Source organism: Motacilla alba, chromosome 6 (assembly GCF_015832195.1).
Source record: "Motacilla alba alba isolate MOTALB_02 chromosome 6, Motacilla_alba_V1.0_pri, whole genome shotgun sequence".
NCBI lineage: Eukaryota > Metazoa > Chordata > Aves > Passeriformes > Motacillidae > Motacilla > Motacilla alba.
Genome location: NC_052021.1, coordinates 26,965,005 through 26,984,803, shown reverse-complemented (window position 1 = coordinate 26,984,803; position 19,799 = coordinate 26,965,005). Strand labels below are relative to the sequence as shown.

General features: G+C 40.8%; 2 protein-coding genes across 6 annotated transcripts in view; one reads left to right on the top strand and one right to left on the bottom strand.

Annotated features, from left to right (window-relative positions):
- VTI1A (vesicle transport through interaction with t-SNAREs 1A) overlaps positions 1-8,281 on the bottom strand; it is a 267,060-nt gene extending 258,779 nt beyond the window's left edge. For all 5 annotated transcript variants that reach the window (XM_038140471.1, XM_038140469.1, XM_038140472.1 and 2 more), the window contains exons 1-2: positions 7,927-8,281; positions 1,297-1,355 (exon numbers count right to left, since the gene is read on the bottom strand). In XM_038140471.1, the coding sequence (XP_037996399.1) occupies positions 1,297-1,355; positions 7,927-8,020 (153 nt within the window). In that variant the 5' untranslated portion in view covers positions 8,021-8,281. The remainder of the gene's footprint in view (positions 1-1,296; positions 1,356-7,926) is intronic.
- Positions 8,282-8,423: 142 nt separating this feature from the next.
- On the top strand, positions 8,424-18,625 carry ZDHHC6 (zinc finger DHHC-type palmitoyltransferase 6). The gene is made up of 10 exons (XM_038140468.1): positions 8,424-8,814; positions 10,525-10,616; positions 12,208-12,367; positions 13,414-13,575; positions 14,162-14,215; positions 15,679-15,846; positions 16,133-16,174; positions 16,524-16,669; positions 16,758-16,801; positions 18,061-18,625. Exons 1-10 carry the CDS (start codon positions 8,566-8,568, stop codon positions 18,162-18,164), a joined length of 1,221 nt encoding a protein of 406 aa, XP_037996396.1. The 5' UTR covers positions 8,424-8,565; the 3' UTR covers positions 18,165-18,625.
- The last annotated feature ends 1,174 nt before the right edge of the window (positions 18,626-19,799 follow it).

Here is a 19,799-nt window from a genome sequence, read left to right as displayed (position 1 = left end):
TTAACTCAATTTCTGCTCCTTCCAACCTACTTGGTATAGAAAACCAAATTTGACTGACCACCCACACTGGAGCTTCTCTGTACTGCTCTGTCAACTTGTAGTGAAAATGAGCTGAAAAACATTTCTAGATTTCTACTTTTTGCAGCTATTTGAATATGAAAGTGCCCAAAAGGCCTTCATGTATCTTCAGAACATCCTCATGAGATGAGACAGTAATTTTACCATGTGTCTCACTGGGAATATCAAACCAGGGAGGTTAGGTGCCTTGTCATCCTCACAAGGCAAAACTGCAGGAAGTCATCCCAAGATCTAGCTATACTGGATGCTATTCCAATGCTGTGGTCTACAAGACTAATTATATTTTTAAACCAAAATCACCATGTATGCCTACAAACAGTCAAGAGACTTTTTTCTTCCTATGCCACTTCAAAAAATTAATTTTATTGTTTAGTTAGTAGCCAAATAATTGATTCAAGTTTCTTCCATTACAAGAAATTCTAGGGTAGAAAAGCTAATTTCTTTCCCTATCCTAAAATTCAGATTACATTTCTGACATTAGATACACCAAACCCATTTGGAAGCAATAAACAAAAGCAACTTCAGGTAAGGAACTATTGGCCATGTGGGAAAAAGACAATCTCAGCTGTCATCAACACCTCTGCTCAGTTAATCCACATCTACAAAAGTTTACTCTTCTACTCCTCCCAGATGGAAGACATGACAGGCTGTAATGGGAACAAAATAAATAAAAGAAGAGTCACAGTTGCTTAACAGATGTTGCTTGTCACATGCTGGGATTTTTTTGTCAGTGTGAACCACAAACTAATGCCTGGTTAGCAGCTACACTCTTCTTGGATCAGTGACCCACAAATGCCATGGGCCCTTGTCCTCACCTTTATGCCTCACTTGCTAAAATGGAAAATAGATCTACTGCTCTACAAGACATTCTGATAGATGAAATTAAGTAGGTGCTTGGGTCTTATAAGCCAAAAACAAAGCCATGGTGTGTAAATATTTAATTCCATTCCTAAAGAACTAATCCACGACTCTAAGTCTGTAACTATTTATTGACTTACAGCAATAGTGCAAACCTTGCATCACTTAACACAGGATTAAAAAAAGATACACTTTTCTTGTATTTCATATCCTCAAATAAGAACCATTTCAAGACTATTATTTCATTTTCTAACATATCATTGTTAAGTGTTTTTAGGCATGGGTGTTAAATGTTGCTATCAATGATTCTATTATTTTTGTTAGGAATTTGCAGTTAACATATGAAAAGCCAGAACATACCAGTTCCCTTGCTTCTTCGAGCTGTTTCTCAACATTTGCAACCATCTGCTTCTTCTCATCTGAAACAGAATCGTGAAAAAACCCATATAATTGTGCTCTCACCATGAAAGAAAAAACATACAATTTCAAAAGATTGTATGTATCAGCTAAAACAGACTCGAGATTTATTCAGTGTGACATCCTCACACATGGTGATACACACACTAGTAATTAAAAAAAAAAAAAAGACTGGAGAATCCTTGAAGTTCTTCTGCCCTGTTATGCAGCATTTGCTAGTTAGGAAAGCATTTACAGCTGCTTCAGCTGTAGGAATTATTCCTCAGCAGGCACTTGCTGGTGTGTACAAATGCATGAGAAGGCACATGCATACACTAAATGGAAAAAAAAAAATCATTTAAGAACAAAGGCATAACAGATTCACTCGCAAAACATGAGTTGCACAAAACCAACCAAGCATCCCAATTAAAATTAATTCACGGCCTGAAGAAAAATGATGTTTCTATTCCCCTACTCCTATGCTGGGTCTAGAATTGTTTCTTTTACTTCAACAGATATAAAATGAAATGCCACAGGAACTACAAGAAAACCACTGTCTTCTAGTGACAGTAAAAATGGAAATTAGTAATAAAACATAGAATTTTTAATAAATTCAAATAAGTTTTAAGTTACACATAGCAATCACTATCTGCCAGGTTCCCCAGCAAGGCTATAGCCCAGCTACAGAGACTGACTTTTGTCCTGCCTCCAACCATCCATTTACAGGCAGAATCCAGTCTGAACTGAGAACTCAGATCCAGCGTCACACCATCACAAACATCCCAAGTGCTTCACATCTTGGTTTGTTACAGCATGAAAGGGGACTGAGAAATATTCAGACACTGGATAACAAAATGTCCCCTGTTTATTACTGTGGGTATTCAAGGGTTTCCATCCTACCATCACATCTTCCAGCCTTCAGACTCTAAATCCACCCATTGCATCAGTGAAGTTAACAACAAAACTCTGAACATACAAATGGCTTGTTTGAAACCAGGAGTATCATGAGACATCTGTACTGGTGGTTTGCCTGGTGAAGCAGATAAAAAGTGAATGTCACCAAAGTGTCTCCAGTCACAGCTCCCCAGAGGTCATGATGGATAAGTCTATGTTGGCACAAGACTTAATCATGTGTCTCTAAACTTCAGAGCTTTGTTTTTAAGTCTGAATCCCTTTGTCCTTCTTCCACATGATCTCTTTGTATCCTGGAACTGACACATTAAAGACCAAAAGGGACAATCTGATGATCTCCATCCATCCTTTGCATTCTACAAGCCACTGAATTTCATGAGAGGATCACTTTAATAAAGGAACATAAATCAGCTTCTCACAGGCAGAAATGCCTATCCATCTATCATCTTATTCATTTAAAATACTCTGCACTGTCATTCAAGGACATGGGAACATCACAATCTGTCCTTCCTCAGTTACATATACTGGAGCTCTGCCTGCACAGAGGATCAGGCTTGGGACCATCTTTCCTGCAAATCTGGAATTCACCCTACCACATTTGGTGGCTTCTACCACAGCAGAAGATGCAGGAAATATTTTCTGTGTAGCACTTGTAGTTTTCTGCAGGCAATGTCTTCCTTTAATTCTCCACCAGGTTCTCATGATAGCGCCCAGGCCAGAAAATTCAGCATTTTATCTTCCTAACATAAAAAACCCAAAAGTAATCTGCCCCTTCCCCCTCCCCCCCCGCCTTTCTATTCTCATATCCCAAAACACCCCTGTTCTTTCCTTCATTTGGAAGTCAGCAAAATGACAATGGACAAAAATAAAAACAATGGAAGGGATGAAACACACAACACCATTTTATTGAAGCCAAAAGAAAATTTCAAAACATAGCAGCAGAAAATAAATGTACCAGAGCATTTTTGGTACTTCCTGGACTTGTACTGGATCACAATTTTCATACACATTTAGTAACCTAAAATTTAAGGATATAAAGTTGGGGGATTTTGAAAGGTATTTCATACTGAGCAAATTCTGCTTGTACTTGTGATTACAAGAACTACCCAGCACTCACTGGCCAGTAAAATCTTACTGACCCACAGAGAAATTTAGCTACAGACCTTTTGTAGGGAAAACTCATTAGTAAAGAAGGACGTCTAGCTAAAACTGCTCCCATAAAATTAGGAGGAGAGGGTATTCAAATGATCTCAAATGGTGTAGTTAATTACATTGTAACCCAACTCCAGATTTTAACACTGGCCCAGGTACATAATCACCCAGATGCTGCCTTTATTTTTCCTTCCAATACAGGTATGTGAGCAGGCACATGGCAACATCCCAGCACTGCAGCTCTGGAGCAGGATCTTCAGACTTCCAGGAGAGCAGCTGAACTTGTTGCAACTGCTGATCCTCTAGGGCACACAATATTATGTAACCATGGTTTCCAAAGCATTTCTTTTCAGTTTTACTTTTACTTCAGTGGTTAAGCAAAGGAAACACCTGAGAAACAACTTATTTCACAGCCAGAATCCCCATAGGAAGGGGGGCACAATACTCACAGGATGACTTGCTGAGACTGAAAGTGAGATCCAAGGGAGTTCCTCTGGGTAAGAGCAGTTTGCCACTAATCAAGTAGATCAGGACAAACAAGTTAGAGTCTAATTAAAGATGCTCATATTACTAACCGTATTAGTCGACTGTGACTTAGCAGTTTTCAACCTGCCTACTCAATCACTTCCCTAAATACACTTCCACAGGAAATGAAAAGTGTTTTATAACTTTTTGTTTTGATTAAGAATTCAAATATCGTTTAGAAAAAATAAAAAACAATGCTCCATCAAATATATCTGAATGTAATTTTTCCCTTGCATTGCTAGACAGAATGTCCCAAACAAAATATTCCACATAGTTTGTATAATTTAGGTGGTGAAATTGACAAACTATGGATGGAGACTGGAAACAAGAAGGGATTTTCCTCTGTGGAGGATTGCAAAGAAATCTGTTCTCTGTTTGTACACAAGGTTGTGTAACTTTCTTAAAAGAAACAAGCTTTCACTATATTTTTCCCCAGTTCCTTCAGTTCCCTAGTTCCCTTTGCCCTAGCATTATACTCTTTCTTTGTCTCCCAAAAATACAGCAGTCACAGAAAGGTGGGGAGCTGTCTACAAGGTTGGAAACATAACACAGCACTGGTTTGATCTCAAAGTCAACAAAGAGATTAAAACAACCTGGATCAAGACTCAGTAGTTCCACTGCTTCTGGAATTGCTTCTTCTCATTAGCACATGCTGAGGAAGAGACTGAGAAACAAAGGCTTCAGCTCACAAACCATTTGCAGATGTTGCTGTGCTCACTCAGGTGGTTACATGTTCACCACTGCCAGAAGTTACTGTCCAACAGCAGGGACAAATGGAACAGTACATGCATTTCTCTCTTTGGGTTATAAAACTGGGTTCAAGAGGCATAACATAATGAGCCAGACCTGAAACTGAGACACTGAGTAAACTTCAGTGCAGGAGTACAACATAAAATTAAAGCTTTCTTCAGCTAAACCTGTTAGCAACTGAAATGCAGCACTTTGATTGCCCAGCAGAAAATGCAGGTACCAAGTATCAGAAGAATGGCAGCACACCAGTCCAAAGCCATCACAAACCAGAGGCCACTGTGCTGGGAATAGACTAAGTATCACCATTTGTGCTGATAAAACTCTCTTTCATATCAAGCAATCAAAATCTGTATGAAGTTTTGGTCAAATCATAAGACAGATGTTTCTCTGAAACACCAAGGAGCATTAATAAAACACATCAGTCAATGATCTTCATTCTTCAAAGACCTGCAGCAGCAACACAGAAAATCTATTTAAAAGGCATTTCTCTATTTATAACTTTCTTTAATCCCCCAGGTGATGTCTGCCTCAACAACAGAAGATATTTCTTCCCAAGATGTTCTATTGTCCCTGCTGCTTATTGTTTCTGTGATTTTTGAGAGCCTTTGTTACATTTCTTGCTGAACTACTTATGCATTTGTGACAGCAGGATTGTCAGCTGAGCCATCACCATCCTAGAACACAGGACAGCATCATGTCCTGACAACACGGAATGCTGGAATGTTGCAAAACCAATTAAGCAGCATTTCTCCATTAGAGCAGGTCCATCTTGGGCAGCAGAGGGAAATAACCAGTCACTAGACTTCAGGAGATGTCTCTTTATTATGCAGAGTGGCACAAGTCCTTACACCTTTCATCCTGCTTCTTCCAGCGGGGAGGAAGAAGGCCATCAGCAATCTCTCTCAAATCACTGCTGCTGAAAACTGTCACCTCAGCTCCCCTCCCACCTCATAATCCTCTTTTTGAGGCTCTCCCAGTCATGGCCACAAGAACTAACTGGAACTTCTGGTGATGAAGAAGCAAAGATCTCGCAAATGTTCCTATTAAGAAACAAGGGAAAAATGCGTATTTAAAATATTTCTGATAAAGTCTTCAGCATAATCAGAGATTTCTTTTCCCAAGTGGTCAAATGTTTCTGTTAGCTAAGAGTGCAGTTTGTTTTAAAGTCATGGAATTTATTTTCCTGATGAAAGACAGAACAGTCCTGAAAACAGAAGCAATAGCTAAGCCACAAATGTACAGGGCAAGAAGCAGCTATAATGCAAGTCAGTTCAAACCCCATATAACCAACCACAAATATAACACAGGGGGAAAAAATTAACTTTTGTCTTATCTTGACTCCATTTAGCCCAGTACCACATTACTGGTCCTGCAAGGAACATTCATTCTGTCTCCTCCAAGAGGATGGCAAATTCTATTAATGGTCTCATAAAAGAATGATGATTTCAAAGCCTGCTTCTTCTAGGCTATGTCACTGTTGAAGCCAATACTCTTTAAACATCTTTTATTTAAGCTCCAAAATTTCCCTAAGTGAATAAAAGATACCGATTCAAGGAGAGGATTATGGAAATCCACTACTATTATGCAGAATATTCTTCCTACTATTGAACAGATTCTGATGACTTCCAAAATCTATACAATAAGGAACTCAAATCTCTATTTTTTACAATTAGGGAATTAAATCTCTCTTTCCCTATAAATCAGTCTGGCACTATTGATTTTCAGAGGATCAGCCAGTAGTGTATTTATGATGTCTCCCTGCTCCTACCAGAGGTCCTTAAATTTACAGTTCAAAAGTTAAGAAGCCTTTGTGAAGGATTCCCTGCATCATCTCAGTAAATGGTTTCGGTGGCCATTTACAGGTTAAATATAATTTCTGAGCAGATTAAATTTCACACCAGTTCTAAAATTCAATCACAAGAACTCTGATTTCTTTCTCATCTTCATTTTGTAAGTTTCCATGAGAAAACACACAAAATTTTCCACCTCAGCTGCAGGTTCTGAATGAAGTATCTCTCTGTGTCCTTGCTGTTAAGATCAAGAGCAAAACATCTTTGTTAAGCCAAGGAAAAGGCACAGTTTCCTTTAACCATGGAACTCAACCCCATTTTTTCAGAAGACTTTCTAACTTGCTAAGATTAGAATTGGACATAACCTTCCAAAGTCAAAAAGATACCTGAGATCACACATTTCAGTTGACCACCTACCTCAAATCCTATTTAGAGTCACTACTCCATCACTTCATGATGCATTTCCCACTCTAAAAGTAGGAGGTTATTCTTTGGTCCTGGATGCATGATACCTTTTCTTTTAGTCACATGGAAAAGTACAACATTAGTATGAGTTTACTTCCTTCTTACTCCTGTGGGTAAGGGTCCCAAAGTTTTGGGTAATATGCATAAGAAGCAGAGGCAGAAGCATGAAACGAGCTGAGAACAGACAAGGCATTAAGCTAAGCTACAAGAGGAACAGATGGGAAAACCACAAGTGTCAGCTTCCCTCCATCTCACACTCAGAGCCCTGCACTGGGGCACTGATTCCTGTGTGCTGGAAGATTCAGCTGGGCTGATTAACAAGACTAAAATTTTCATCTTTCTGCTCTTACAGACAGTATTGACTCTACTGCAGGGACACATCATGAAATAGACCATGAACGCTGCAGGCTACTGACAAACACATTAAAGTAAATGAACAGGGATTACTTTAACTCTGCTCCTGCCTGTGAGTCACCACAGTCAATTATCCAAATCAAACGTACAAGGAGTAGGCAGCCAAAATACTGGTTCAGATTAAGTCATGCACAAACTCTGTCGGTGCCACAGGAAAAACACTTGATTTCCCTTACTGGTGTTGTGGCATGACCACAATAAAGAGGATCCAGCAGCAATGCTGGCACAAGGAGCATCCCCCACCAGCTCTGCTCAGCTCTTCAGGCGCACTGGCGTAACTCTGCGTGCCCCAGAGCCGGGCAGAAGGGAAGAGCTGATCCCCACAGGAGACCAGCGAACAAATATTCTGTCAGAGTGCTCTTAACACGTCTCAAGAGACAGCTCGCTGCTGGGACAGACCCGGGGCAGGGAGATGACTGTACTGCCCCAGGAGCGAGGAGACACACGGGTGAGAGCTCACTACAACCACGCCGGCACCTCCCGCCACCGCCCTGCGCGCCCATCGGCGGCAGCCGGAGCGGCTCCCACAGCCCAGCCGGCCGGGCCCGCGGAGCGAGGGCCGCGGGGGCGGAGAGCAGCCGCTCACCTCCTACCAGCTTCGGCACCTTCCCGATGCGGCCCGTGATCTCTGCCGTGAGCACGGCGAAGTCCTGCTCGTAGCTCTCGAAGTCGGAGGACATCGCGGCGATGGCGCTGCCGGTGCCGGGGGCGCCGCTCCGGACCGCGCCGCTTCCGCGTTCTGCCACACCAAAACGCGTCCCCCACCCCGCCCCCGGGCGCCTCGCCACACGTTCCGGCGAAACTCAGGTGATTTAACCGGCACGGCCCGGCCCCTCTCGGCCCTCCCGACAACCCCTGAGCGGTATTGGCACGCGGGATCGCGCCGCACCGCAGGCACCGAGGAGAGGCGGCAGCTACGGGTCACTCCCGCCTCGCAGCCCCTCATGCCCCGCCTCGTAACCTGCGGGGGGGAGGAACGCGGCTGCAGCGCTACCGGCGGGCCGCTGTTTCCCCGGGGACCCGTATTGCGAGCGGACCGGAGGCGGTGCCAGCGCGGGCCCCGCCCCTCCACACTCCACCCCTTCCCTGCCCTCCCCTTCCCATCCCTTCCCTCCCCTCCTCTTCCCGCTCCCTTCCCTCTTCCCTTCCCTTCCCGCCCTCGGCAGCCGGCGGGAGCCATGCACGGCGGCGGCGGGGCGGCGGCGGCCGGGCGGCGGTAGCGGCGATGGTGGGGCCGGGCGCGCTGCAGCGGGCGCGGCGCCTGTGCCACTGGGGCCCGGCGGTGGCGCTGGCCGTGGTGGCCGTGTGCTCCGCCACCGCCATGGCCGACGCCGCGCTCTGGTACTGGCCCCTGGACACGGCCGGGGGAAGCGTCAACTTCGTGATGCTGCTCAACTGGACCGTCATGATCCTCTACAACTACTTCAGCGCCATGTTTGTGGGCCCCGGGTACGTCCCGCTGGGGTGGACGCCGGTAAGCGCTGCCTTGCGACCGCCTCGTCCCGGGGCCTCGCGGGGACCGGCGGGCAGCCCTGCGGCCGGGCCGGGCTCCCCCGGTTCAGGACAGTACAAATCGCGTGTCTTTCGATGCCACTGTTTCTCCTCTGTCCCCCAAGAACGCTGCACGCTCTCAGGCCATTCCTTCCTCCTTATCTTGTTCTGAGATTTTTCCTTTGCCTCTCCCCGGTTTGCTCTTGCCGCTTCCAGTTTCCAGTACAACCCAGTTTGCTCCTGATAGCGAAATCGGACAGATAGAAACTTTCTAACACAGTTTCGGTATTAGAAAGCAGCACGCTGGACCCTTCAAATATCCTTCCTCTAATGGAGTGTGCCAAGCGTTGGGTAAACAGAGTTTTTATTAGCCACACTGATTACACATTCACTGGCTATCCCCACCTATTTAATGTAATGTAGTGCTTTTCTTTACATTGTCACGTTCTTTATTGGAAGTCCTTATGTGGCCTTTTGGGGTCTCCTTTGGTGGTCTTCAGTGGCCAGTGTTGTAATATTTCAGGTGGCCGTTCCTTGACCCCAGCTCCAGTAAGCACAACACTGTTGATTTCCGTGACCGCTGCTTTGTCAGCCTCGCGGAGCTGAGCGGGCTTCCTGCTTGCCTGAGTTACGTCCTTTCTTTGCTTCTCCAAGGCTCTGTTCTGTTCTGCTGCCCTTCTCCATCCCCTCCCTGTGCTGTCAGGGCTCTGGTAATGCTGCTTGGCTGGCAGCAGTTGCTGTGGTTTATTTTATTAGGGGCTTCTCAAAGCAAAGCACAGGAAACAAGCGCTGATACCTGGGAATGAGAACCTCAAGGATATCTGCATATTCCTGCACACACCTGGTTTGGAGATTTTGCTGCTAGCAGTAACAGTTAGAAGTAATTAATTTAGAAAATTTTGTTTTTATTTTATGCAAGCCAGAAAATTATATGGTTACCTTCTGCTTAATACAGTGCTAGATAGAAATTTGCATGTCCTGTGCTTCGGTAATCTCTTGGAAGAGCTGTAGTCAAGAATGACACGGGTTCAGTATCCCAAGGCAGCTGCCCAGAGTTTGTGTTCCAGTGGTGTGATGCAGAGTTTAGTGCTGGTCACCTTTCTAATTGTGGAATATTACTCAGGACAGAGTCTAGGCAGAAGAGGATCCTGATAATCATCTTAGCAGGACAGCTGGGTACTCCACTTCCTGAGTGTAAGATTTTGGCCACTCCTTGCTGTCTGCAAGTGTCTCTGTCTCTCATCTTGCAGTAGTGTAAGAGATTGTGAGGGAGTTGAACATTAGTGTTTACCAGTGCTGTATCTTAGTAGTAAGCTTAGAGTGGTTTATTGTGTAAAATGGAGAGAAAATGTGCTCAGGATTTTTTTTTATTACAACAATAACGTGCTGACTTTTACTCTCAGAACTTCACTGTGAAATCGTGCTTGTACAGTTGCTCTTCCTGACAGAAGAACTGTTTATTTCTTTTAGCAACCAGCACTTTTAACAGTGGGAGATGGCTGTGTTGATAACCAAGAGATTAGCTGGGAGATTATTTAATTTTGTTTTTTCCTCTCCTTGACGCCTACAATTAAATAGGGTTAGACTATGAAACACACCCTGTCAGAAGAAATCAAAAGTGAGGAAAATGCCAAGATAAACATTGCCAGCAGAGTTGTGTATACATCTAACACTCCTATTCTTCTGTTTAAAGGAAAAATCTCAGGATTGCATGTATCTCCAATACTGTAAAGTGTGTCAGTCTTACAAGGCACCTCGTTCACACCACTGTCGGAAGTGTAACAGGTACTGTTCCTCTTCACAGCTGTTGAAAGTCCATTTTAGAGCAGCTTCAAATCTAAGCTTGGGCTGTTACCATAATTTGTGCTTCTAGCACTTGCATTGTACTTTTTAAAAAAGCTTCCATATGAGCACTATAGCCCTTTCAATTGTTTCCACTTTCCAGTTGTATGATATCTATGCAGTTTTGCTGTGTTTTAGTTTAGAAAAATTACTGTCTTTAACATTTTCTTTATAGTTTGAATCAGTTTCCCTTAAGAACTTCTCGATGGTACTAACAAAACAGTGCAGTCCTGCTTCAGGGATGTAAGTGTAAATACCTAAAAAATCATCTGAAATTCTTTTTAAATTGTGAGTCCAAACATTGACCTGCTTAGAGAGTAGAAATATGTACTCTGTCATCTTTCCAATTTCCACTCAAATTAAATATTGATTTGAGTGGAAATTTTGGACTGCTTTTTTTTCACTCTTCACCAAAACGTGTTTTTGAGGGGAGTTGGCATGTTAAGTAATAAAACTTTTGAGTCAACTTAAGTTTGCACCTTGTTATCTTCCAACACAGTAGTCCTGATACAAAGGATACTTTGTTATAAATAGCTGTCATTAGAATTTAGTGCATCTTGAAAAAATCAAGGCACTTCAGCTGTCTGCAGTGGAGGCAGGTTGTGCTCTGAAGGACTCCTAAGAGAGTGTGGTGAAAGGATATTGCAACATACCTGTTCATTTGTTATTTCTAGAAACCCGAGATGCGCAGTCAGTGTTTTTTTAGGAAACAGAAACTGAAACTCCAGAGCAGTGCTGTAATTTGGCTAAATCATCCCCAGTTTTAAAACTAATGACTCTTTTCCTTGAGTGACAATTTTTGACAACTGAGGACTGATCACTTAGGTGGTCACTTAGACTTTTACACCTGTCAAGGTGATTTGGAATGTGAACAAATCTTTATTCAGGTGGGGGTTTTTTGCATCTGTAAAGTACCCCAAAATAACCAACACTATGTTGAACACGAGAGTGTCTCTAGGGTGTTTACACATGTTAAATGTATTTTGAAAAGGATTTTCAATGGTGTGAGGTCAATACATAGCAATTTAGAAAGCTTTCAGAGGGTTTACCACTGAAAAGAAAGAGTCACTATCACACTTCTGTCTGAATATCTTTCTTTAAATACTCTTCCTACAAGTGGTTCATGGGGAATTTGATATTTCCTTTATTTTCCTGGTATTCTGATTTTTAAAAACTGACATTAACAGTAGTGCTTAATTATTATGATCATAGTTCTGACAAGTCCCATTCTGTGGCTCTGTCTCCAGGCTCTGTATTATGGTGATTATTGGCAACTAGTTAGTTTGAGTAAAGGAGGACAGATAACTGGGGAGGGTAGTACCTGGAAGCACTTTTTATTTGCTTTTTTTAATTCTACAACATGGAAATATAATTCTGAATAGCACCTGAAAAGGAACTACTGTGTTAATCTGTCAGAAGTTGGTGGGTTCAAATGAAAGAATGGAGGTTGAGGAGTAGAAAATCAGCCATGCTTTGAGTTTTTTGAGAAACATCATACATGTCCTTTATATTAATGAATATTTATTATTCACAGATGTGTGATGAAGATGGATCACCACTGTCCTTGGATCAACAACTGTTGTGGATACCAGAATCATGCATCTTTCACTCTGTTTCTCCTCTTAGCTCCTCTGGGATGCATTCACGCTTCTTTCATATTTATTATGACAATGTACACTCAGCTTTACAACAGAGTAAGAAAACATATCTAAATTCATAAAATATTACTTAAGTCAGGTGCATAATTTATCTCTGGAAATATGAGAGAATTTGGTTTTCTGAGAAGAAGCATGTGGAATTCCTTGTTCTTCTTTCCACATGCACTCCTAGTTCTATTGTGTACCTGTAAGAGGTATGGGAATGGAGGAGCATTCAGAGAAAGTTGTTTCTATTTTCATTCTTTTTTTTTCTTTTTTTTCCCTGTTGCTTCTCATAATCACAGGGAGTTTCCTGTTGCTTTACATTGACTGAAGGCAGTTTCTGAGTAGCATTTTATGTACAGAGAGAGACAGGCTGTGTTTTGGCTGGCACAGAAAACAGCTGCTATTTATTTCCAACGCACAAGTTAGATCCTATTTATTTTCTTTTACTGGCCGCTTTTCTTGATTTGTGTCTATTTCTTCAAGAAAAAAGTACATTATTTTTGGGACTAAAGATAAATATGTTAGGTGTGGATTTTTTAACTGAAAAACTTCAACAGTGAGTAAAGCTTGTTTTGGAATACACCCCTTATCTCAGATCCATGGTTAAGGTTATAAGCTTTGCTTTCAGCCTTTGTGGTTGCAGTGAAGAGCTTGATAACATCATCTGAGTGTAACAGATGAAGTTGTATTTGTAGCAGCTGAGTTGTGTTTGCAGAGGGATAATGTTGAGAATTGCTGTCTGCAAAGCTTTCAGAGGAAACGTGCAGCATTTCCATGGAAAACAGGGACTGTTCTATGCAAACATTGTCCATCTGACACTGATGAATGTGGGTTTTTGAACATACCAGAGTCCAGATTTTTTTGCTGATTTTTGGGCCTGTGGAGCTTGCAGGATGGTGATGGTGGTTTCATTTTCCATCTAGCAGCAAACTTCTGAAGATAAAATCTTTTGAGTATTTTTTTGTTGTTGTTGTTACTCTGCTTCATCTCTGTCAGTTGTTGGACACTTACTTTCAGAGCCAGATTTCGTAGGGATAACTTGCTTTGTTTCAGCAGTGGGAAAGTTCTTGAGCTGAATGGAATTTTCCTCTTTGCAGATATCTTTTGGGTGGAGTTCTGTGAAGATTGACATGAGTGCAGCCAAAAGAGATCCTCGTCCCATTATTCCCTTTGGACTGTCTGCATTTGCTGCATCTTTGTTTGCCTTAGGACTGGCGTTAGGAACAACTATTGCTGTTGGTATGCTGTTTATTATCCAGGTGAGTCTATGGCTCAGTTACAAAGAAGTTAAAAGCTGTAAGTTCTGTGTGCTTGTGGAGCAGAAACAGAATTCAGGATTGAGATAAGAACAGTTGTTCAGAGCTCATGTGGTTGTATAACTTTTTCAGGGATTTGTGTAGCTTTGTCCCAGGTTTTTCTGTTGCCACAGTTTTGCATTTCTTTCGTTATTTTTCATGGGAGGACTCGGATGTGAAAATCTAATGAACTAAGAAAATATGAGATGGATTTTATAAACTCCCTGAAAATAGGCAAAATGCTTGCTCTGTCCCTGCAAATAGCTGTAAATATGCCTGATATATTTCTTAAAATATTGGAGATCTTTGGAAGGAAACAAAAAGACACATTTTAAGCCTAAAGTGCAATACTGTGTGATCCTGTCTTAAGTGTATAATTCTAGATCCTGTATCTCGGCTAAGGGTTAGCTTCTAACAAATGTTTCAGTTAAGTCTATAAAAATTGCTTTGTTCTTTAAAACAAGTTTAGTTTGTTAAATGAAGCTTTCTTTGTATAACTGATGTATTTCTGCAGAAAATAAATCCTAATTTCACCTAACACTCATTTCAGATGAAAGTAATTTTGACAAATAAAACTTCAATCGAATCCTGGATTGAAGAAAAGGTATGCTTTTAATACAGTATTCTTGTCCTGTTACAAAGTCTGTTTTCCATATTTATAATTTTTGTCTCATCTCTGGGTTAAAACCAAAGATGTTATTTCAGTTCACCACTGACCTAACTCCTACACCAAGCTTTTCCCTTGCCATCTCTGAAATCCACTGAAAGAAATGAGAAATCATGTAAATGCATAGATTTTTCTTTTGTTTTGGAGGACTTTGTTGAACATGGAATAATATTTGCTTTGAAAAGACTTTGCTTATCTACTTGTGGATGTTTTTGTCTGAAACTTGAGCTTAGTCATTACATCTGCTGGTAGCTTTAATTGTCCACCTCGCTGACCCATTCAAAGTGGCATCTTTTGACTCATGGTTTTACCCATTTCTTACATTGGATTGTAAGGGAGCATTTTCCTTGACTTGAAAGAAGTACTAAAAAATACCTAGTCTTCTGTCCTTTAAATTTCTCTTGGATTTCCTTATCTTTATAAAGGTTTTCACAAGATTTTTCAGTGAAAAATATAGTCAAGCAGCAGAAGCTAAGTTTAGAGGAAGCAAAACTGACTCAGTATTTAGAAATTAGTTTGATTCCACCTGGTTAGTTTTTATGTAAGTCCACAAACATTTCATTAATATCTTGTTGTCTTTCTTTTGCTTTGTGTGCCAAATTAGCATGAGAATCTTGACTGTTTATAAGTACTTAAAATATTGTAATGTCAGCTGTTTACATGGGATATGGCTGGATCCAAGTCCTGTTAGACCTTTGAATAGCGGGATAATGGAACATAAGTGAAAGAAATCCCTGTTATCACTATATTGTAGAGTTTGGAATAATATGCTAAAATTTTTACTGTAAAACACAGGCTGTTAATATGTTCCTTTTGAAAGCTGAGCACGGACTGTGATACACAAATATTTAATAAAATGGCATTATTGCAACAAAGAGAACACAGTTCTGTAGCTGCTCCACTAGATGTCATCAGAACTGTGGGAACAAAGCTGATTATGGAATGTGGGCAATTCAGATCATGCCTGTGTGTGCATTCTTAGAGGAGGAGTTGGCACTACCAGTGTTGAGTCATGTTCCTGATCATTAGTCAAAGGATTCTGAGCTGTGGAAGCTTTTGTATATAACTGAGAAATAGGCAGGCATTGGTCCCTAAAAAAAAAGGCAGTAAAGTAAGATTAGAGCGTGGAGGGAATTATCAATATAGTCAGTGGACTGTTGTTAAAGAGGAAATGGGGGCTGACAGCGATGGGGGTACCCAAACCAGACATTCTTCTGAATATAAGGAGTTTTTAAAGCCTGGGTTGATATAGCTAGCAGGAGTTCATTGCTCTTGCCTGAAAACATTTGCCTTTCGGTCCCGTGGACCCATACAGGGCTTATGACCCATCCTTAATATTTGCTGCTTGACTGCAGTGTGTAGGGTGTTTTTATGTACTGCGTTTCTTAATTATTTTCCAGGCCAAAGACAGAATCCAGTACTACCAAACGGGTGAGACCTTTATCTTCCCCTATGATATGGGAAGTAAATGGAAGAACTTCAGGCAAGTGTTTACATGGTCTGGGATTCCTGAGGGAGATGGCCTGGACTGGCCAGTTAGAGATGGATGTCACCAATACAGTTTGACGGTAACTGATCTTCGATGCTGTCTCAAGCTGATTCTCCCCACTACCCAATTGTCTGCTTTCCTTTGCAATAATAGAGCAGCTTTTTTAATAACTAAAATAGACAGGCTTGAAATGCATGTACAGGAGCTCTGTTAATTGTTCTCCCGTTTTTAATGCACTAAAAAGTTATGCTTTTTTGAGTGTTTCAAACAGCTAATGGTACTTCCTGTGTTTGTTGAATGATTTCAATATGTGGCTTCATTTTGTGTTGAATGCTGCCTAAATTTCCATTTATGATCATTTATAGATAGAGCAACTGAAACAGAAAGCAGACAAGCGAGTAAGAAGTGTAAGTATTTGTTGAAGTTTGGTCTAAAATTACTTCGAAATAATAGAAATAGCAGTATAAAATAAATGTAATTTAAGTGACACAGACAATGTATAGCAATCTGCTTAGTTAATTTTGGTACTTAGCCTTTGCATTTGCTTCTTAGTTTCCAGATGAGAAGAAACATGATAATAAAGAGGATTGTCCTTCACTGTTAAGCAGTAATTTAGAATTTAGAGTCCCTTTGGCAGCCACTATCATTATATTTAAATCTGTGGTCTGCTTGAATAGATTTTTTTAGTGTGAAACTTGTCAGTAGGGCCATAACTCCTTCAGAAAACAAATTGCTGTGTTCTGCTCCAATCTGTAGGTGCGGTATCGAGCCATAGAAGATTACAGTGGTGTCTGCTGCCCTGTGACTAAAGGTGTTAAAACATTCTTCACAACACCGTGCACTGAAGAACCTAGAATTGCACTGAGTAAAGGGGATCTGATTTTAGCCACCAGAGGCTTAAAGTTAGTGGCTCCACACCTTTATATTTGGTTAAAAGAAGTATTGAGCTGAGTTCTGGCATCTAATTACCTATTATGTTTCCTTCCCCAGACACTGGATGTATGGTGAGAAGATTCTGATCTCAGCTGCTGATGGTATGGAGCAGTTAATTTCTCTTTTTCTGTCAAAAATTGCAAATCACTTTTATAGCTATCTAGAAATGTGGCCAATATTTATGTTCACTTCTCAAAATGTAGAATGATAACATTACACTCTCCACAGACTTCCCAGTTTTGATAAACATTAATTCACTCTGTCAGACTGACAGAACACTGATATAGTAGTTTATTGAAAGTTGAGTGGGAAGGGGGACACTTCATATTCTGAGAAAAAGTTAGACTTTTAGACCATAAAGAGGTTAAGTATGATTCATTTTTTTGATATTTAAATAGTGGTCTGTCATAAACACATCCAGGCTTCCTACCTACACACTCTGTATAAGCATAGAGATTAATCTTTCCGTATCTTAAAAACTAGAAGAGATCATGTCTTTGTTTGCATATTAAAGTCTCTAGAAATTATTCAGTTTATAAAACTAACTGTGGATGTTGAAGACATTAAAGACTCCTGCTGATGTGCAGTGGGTCAGCATCACAGCCACCTGCATTGAAGCTATTACCTTTTTCACTTCAGACCTCTTGCTTTGGACTGAATTAAAATTTTGCCTGCCAGAGGATATGTTGGATACTGTTGTTTCTTCCAAGTAACTGTTAATTCATTGCATGTGCATTTCATATTTGTACAAGCTTCCCAGATGCTGAAGTAAATCTTCCATCCTCCTCGGCATTGGCAGAGACTCTGCTGAAATACTCATACAAGTAAAAACAGTTACTGCATCTCAAGAAAGAGGAAGATCAACTATAAAGGGTTGAGAGGAAAACAGAGAAAAATTAGAATAATAGAAAAAGTGAGTTACAAGGAAAAGCCAAAAGAATTGGGATAGTTTACCTGGAGAGGAGTAGGAAATGGGAGACAGCCTGGGTATGAACAAATAGTCATCAGCTGTGTGAAAGTCTGTGGTAGACAAGTTTGTTATCTGCTTCCTGTGCCTCTGCTGTGTAGAAAAAGGAGCTGTAAACCTGATTTTTAGACAGAAAGATTCAGATAGGATATGAAGATGAATTTTCTCAAAGAAGATAGAGCACTGCAAAACTTTGGAGTTGTCTGAAAACATTTTAGGTAGTTGGAAAAAATCCGTGCATCCCCAGGCAATGATGTTAGAAATTACTTAGATGTTCTGTCTTGTAGAAGAAAATGACTTAGGTAAGTGCTTGGTGTCTCTTTCAGTCCTGTGTTTTTCCTCAGTAGTGGGACATGTTTTGTTCTAAGTTAATGCAACTTTTCATGTCTTAAGGTGGAATAAGAGAACGAGGCTGGTTCCCTAGGAAGTGTGTGGAAAAGTACCAGTATGACTCTGAAACGGATCAACCAGTGGATGGAGAGAAGAAAAGCAAATAGCCTTCTAATTTTTTTAAATATGAAATGGAATTTTTACTTCAGACCACAATCCTTTACTTGAAATTTTCTGTATATTACTTTAGACTTATGCAATGAATATGTTAGGACGAGGTTTTCTTTTCCTCACAGCTGAAAGGGTTGTATATGCCTGTGCCATGGTTTGCATACTTTTTAAACAATAAATAATTGAAGAAGCCATTCAGTGGATTGCCTTCAAGATGCATCTTTTTCATCACAAGTCAGGTTTGTTTTTTTCTGTTTAAATTGCATTCTGAGCATTAAGATTTTAGGGTTTTTTTTCCTCAGCCGCATCTGATCGTTATGCGTGCTGCTTATCTTTTGTATTTCTCTGAAGCTGCCCCTAAAATAAACACCTGATTCAAATTCCAGATAAAATTTGTTACCTGTGACTTTTAATTATGTGAATTGTCCACCTCAAATAAATGATACATTCATATTCACTTGTGGGTTCAATTGTTCTTAGACCTAGAATAACTAGTTCCTAGGCATGGGAGTCTGAACTGACTGGGAGATAAACATTTAGCCTTGAAAGTTGCTTTTCAAAGTTAAAAAGGCTTCAGTGATTGCAATAGGAATGTCTTGTGCTTTTAATGGCAAAAAATTACATCCACCACTGTCTGTTCCCTCTGAAATCTGAGCCAGTACCCAAGAAATCTTGATCCATTTTAGAGTGAAAGGAAGCAGTATCCAAGAGCCAAAATTTTTGTGAAGTTTGCTACTAATTATTAACAGCCTTCTTAAGGCATTTTCATTTAGCATCTAGAATGGATTATTAGAAGGAAGACCTTAAATTTGAGTTACTTGTACCAGCTCAAGGTTTTTTAAATGTCTCCAAAATGCAGCAGGTGCTTTTGTTCTCTCATAGTGTAGAATTACATGCCAGGTTGAGAAGTTTTGAAAATCAGTTCATGTGGCCAAAGTGGCACACAAGGGACCAATATAAGACCAATTTACACTTGAATTGTTATATATGTTTTATTGTTGAGGCAGTGCCATTCACCCTCCAAGCATATCTTCAGGGAAGCATCACTTTATTTTGTATCAACAGAAGTACTTTCCAGGCACTGCAGCAGGTGGCATCACAGGATTCAGCCTTGATTTCTGCAGATCTCAGTTGCACTGGATTTACTCTTGCCAACTAACTTGCTCATTTTTGTGTCCAGAACCAGTTCTGGGATACATTTCTTCTTCCCCATTTCTTTTTTTTTTTTTTCTCTCTAGTCTCCCCTTGGGAATAAGATCAGGCCACCACTGACTTTCATGTCACATTGCTTTAAGGAAAGGATAGGAAAGATAAGCAACATCCTTACATGCAGTTTCAAAGATGCCTTTACAGCCTCACATTTCTGACAAGCACAGTAAGTGCCACAGTGGTTACCCTCAGATGTCAAGGTCTTTGGGCCCAGACGAGAAACAGAACTAGGTCAGTTGTTTTTACTAGTCAAAGCTAGAGCTGCCTAACAGCAAGAGGGGGATCTTTTGATAAATCTTGCTTTCATTTTGGGATAGCTGAGCAAGAGCATTAAAGAGAGAGAGGAAAAGCCACTAGCTGTCTGAACAAAATAGGGAAGACAATTTTTATCTGCAAACAGAATCGGCCTAGGAAAGCTACGG

What these genes read in the sequence shown, in the direction of transcription:
- ZDHHC6 (XM_038140468.1), top strand. Translation starts at nt 8,566, where the DNA reads ATGGTGGGGCCGGGCGCGCTGCAGCGGGCGCGGCGCCTGTGCCACTGG. An exon ending in CAGACAAGCGAGTAAGAAGT is followed by an intron (nt 16,175 to 16,523) that starts GTAAGTATTTGT and finishes TCCAATCTGTAG; the next exon opens with GTGCGGTATCGAGCCATAGA. An exon ending in TTAGCCACCAGAGGCTTAAA is followed by an intron (nt 16,670 to 16,757) that starts GTTAGTGGCTCC and finishes TTCCTTCCCCAG; the next exon opens with ACACTGGATGTATGGTGAGA.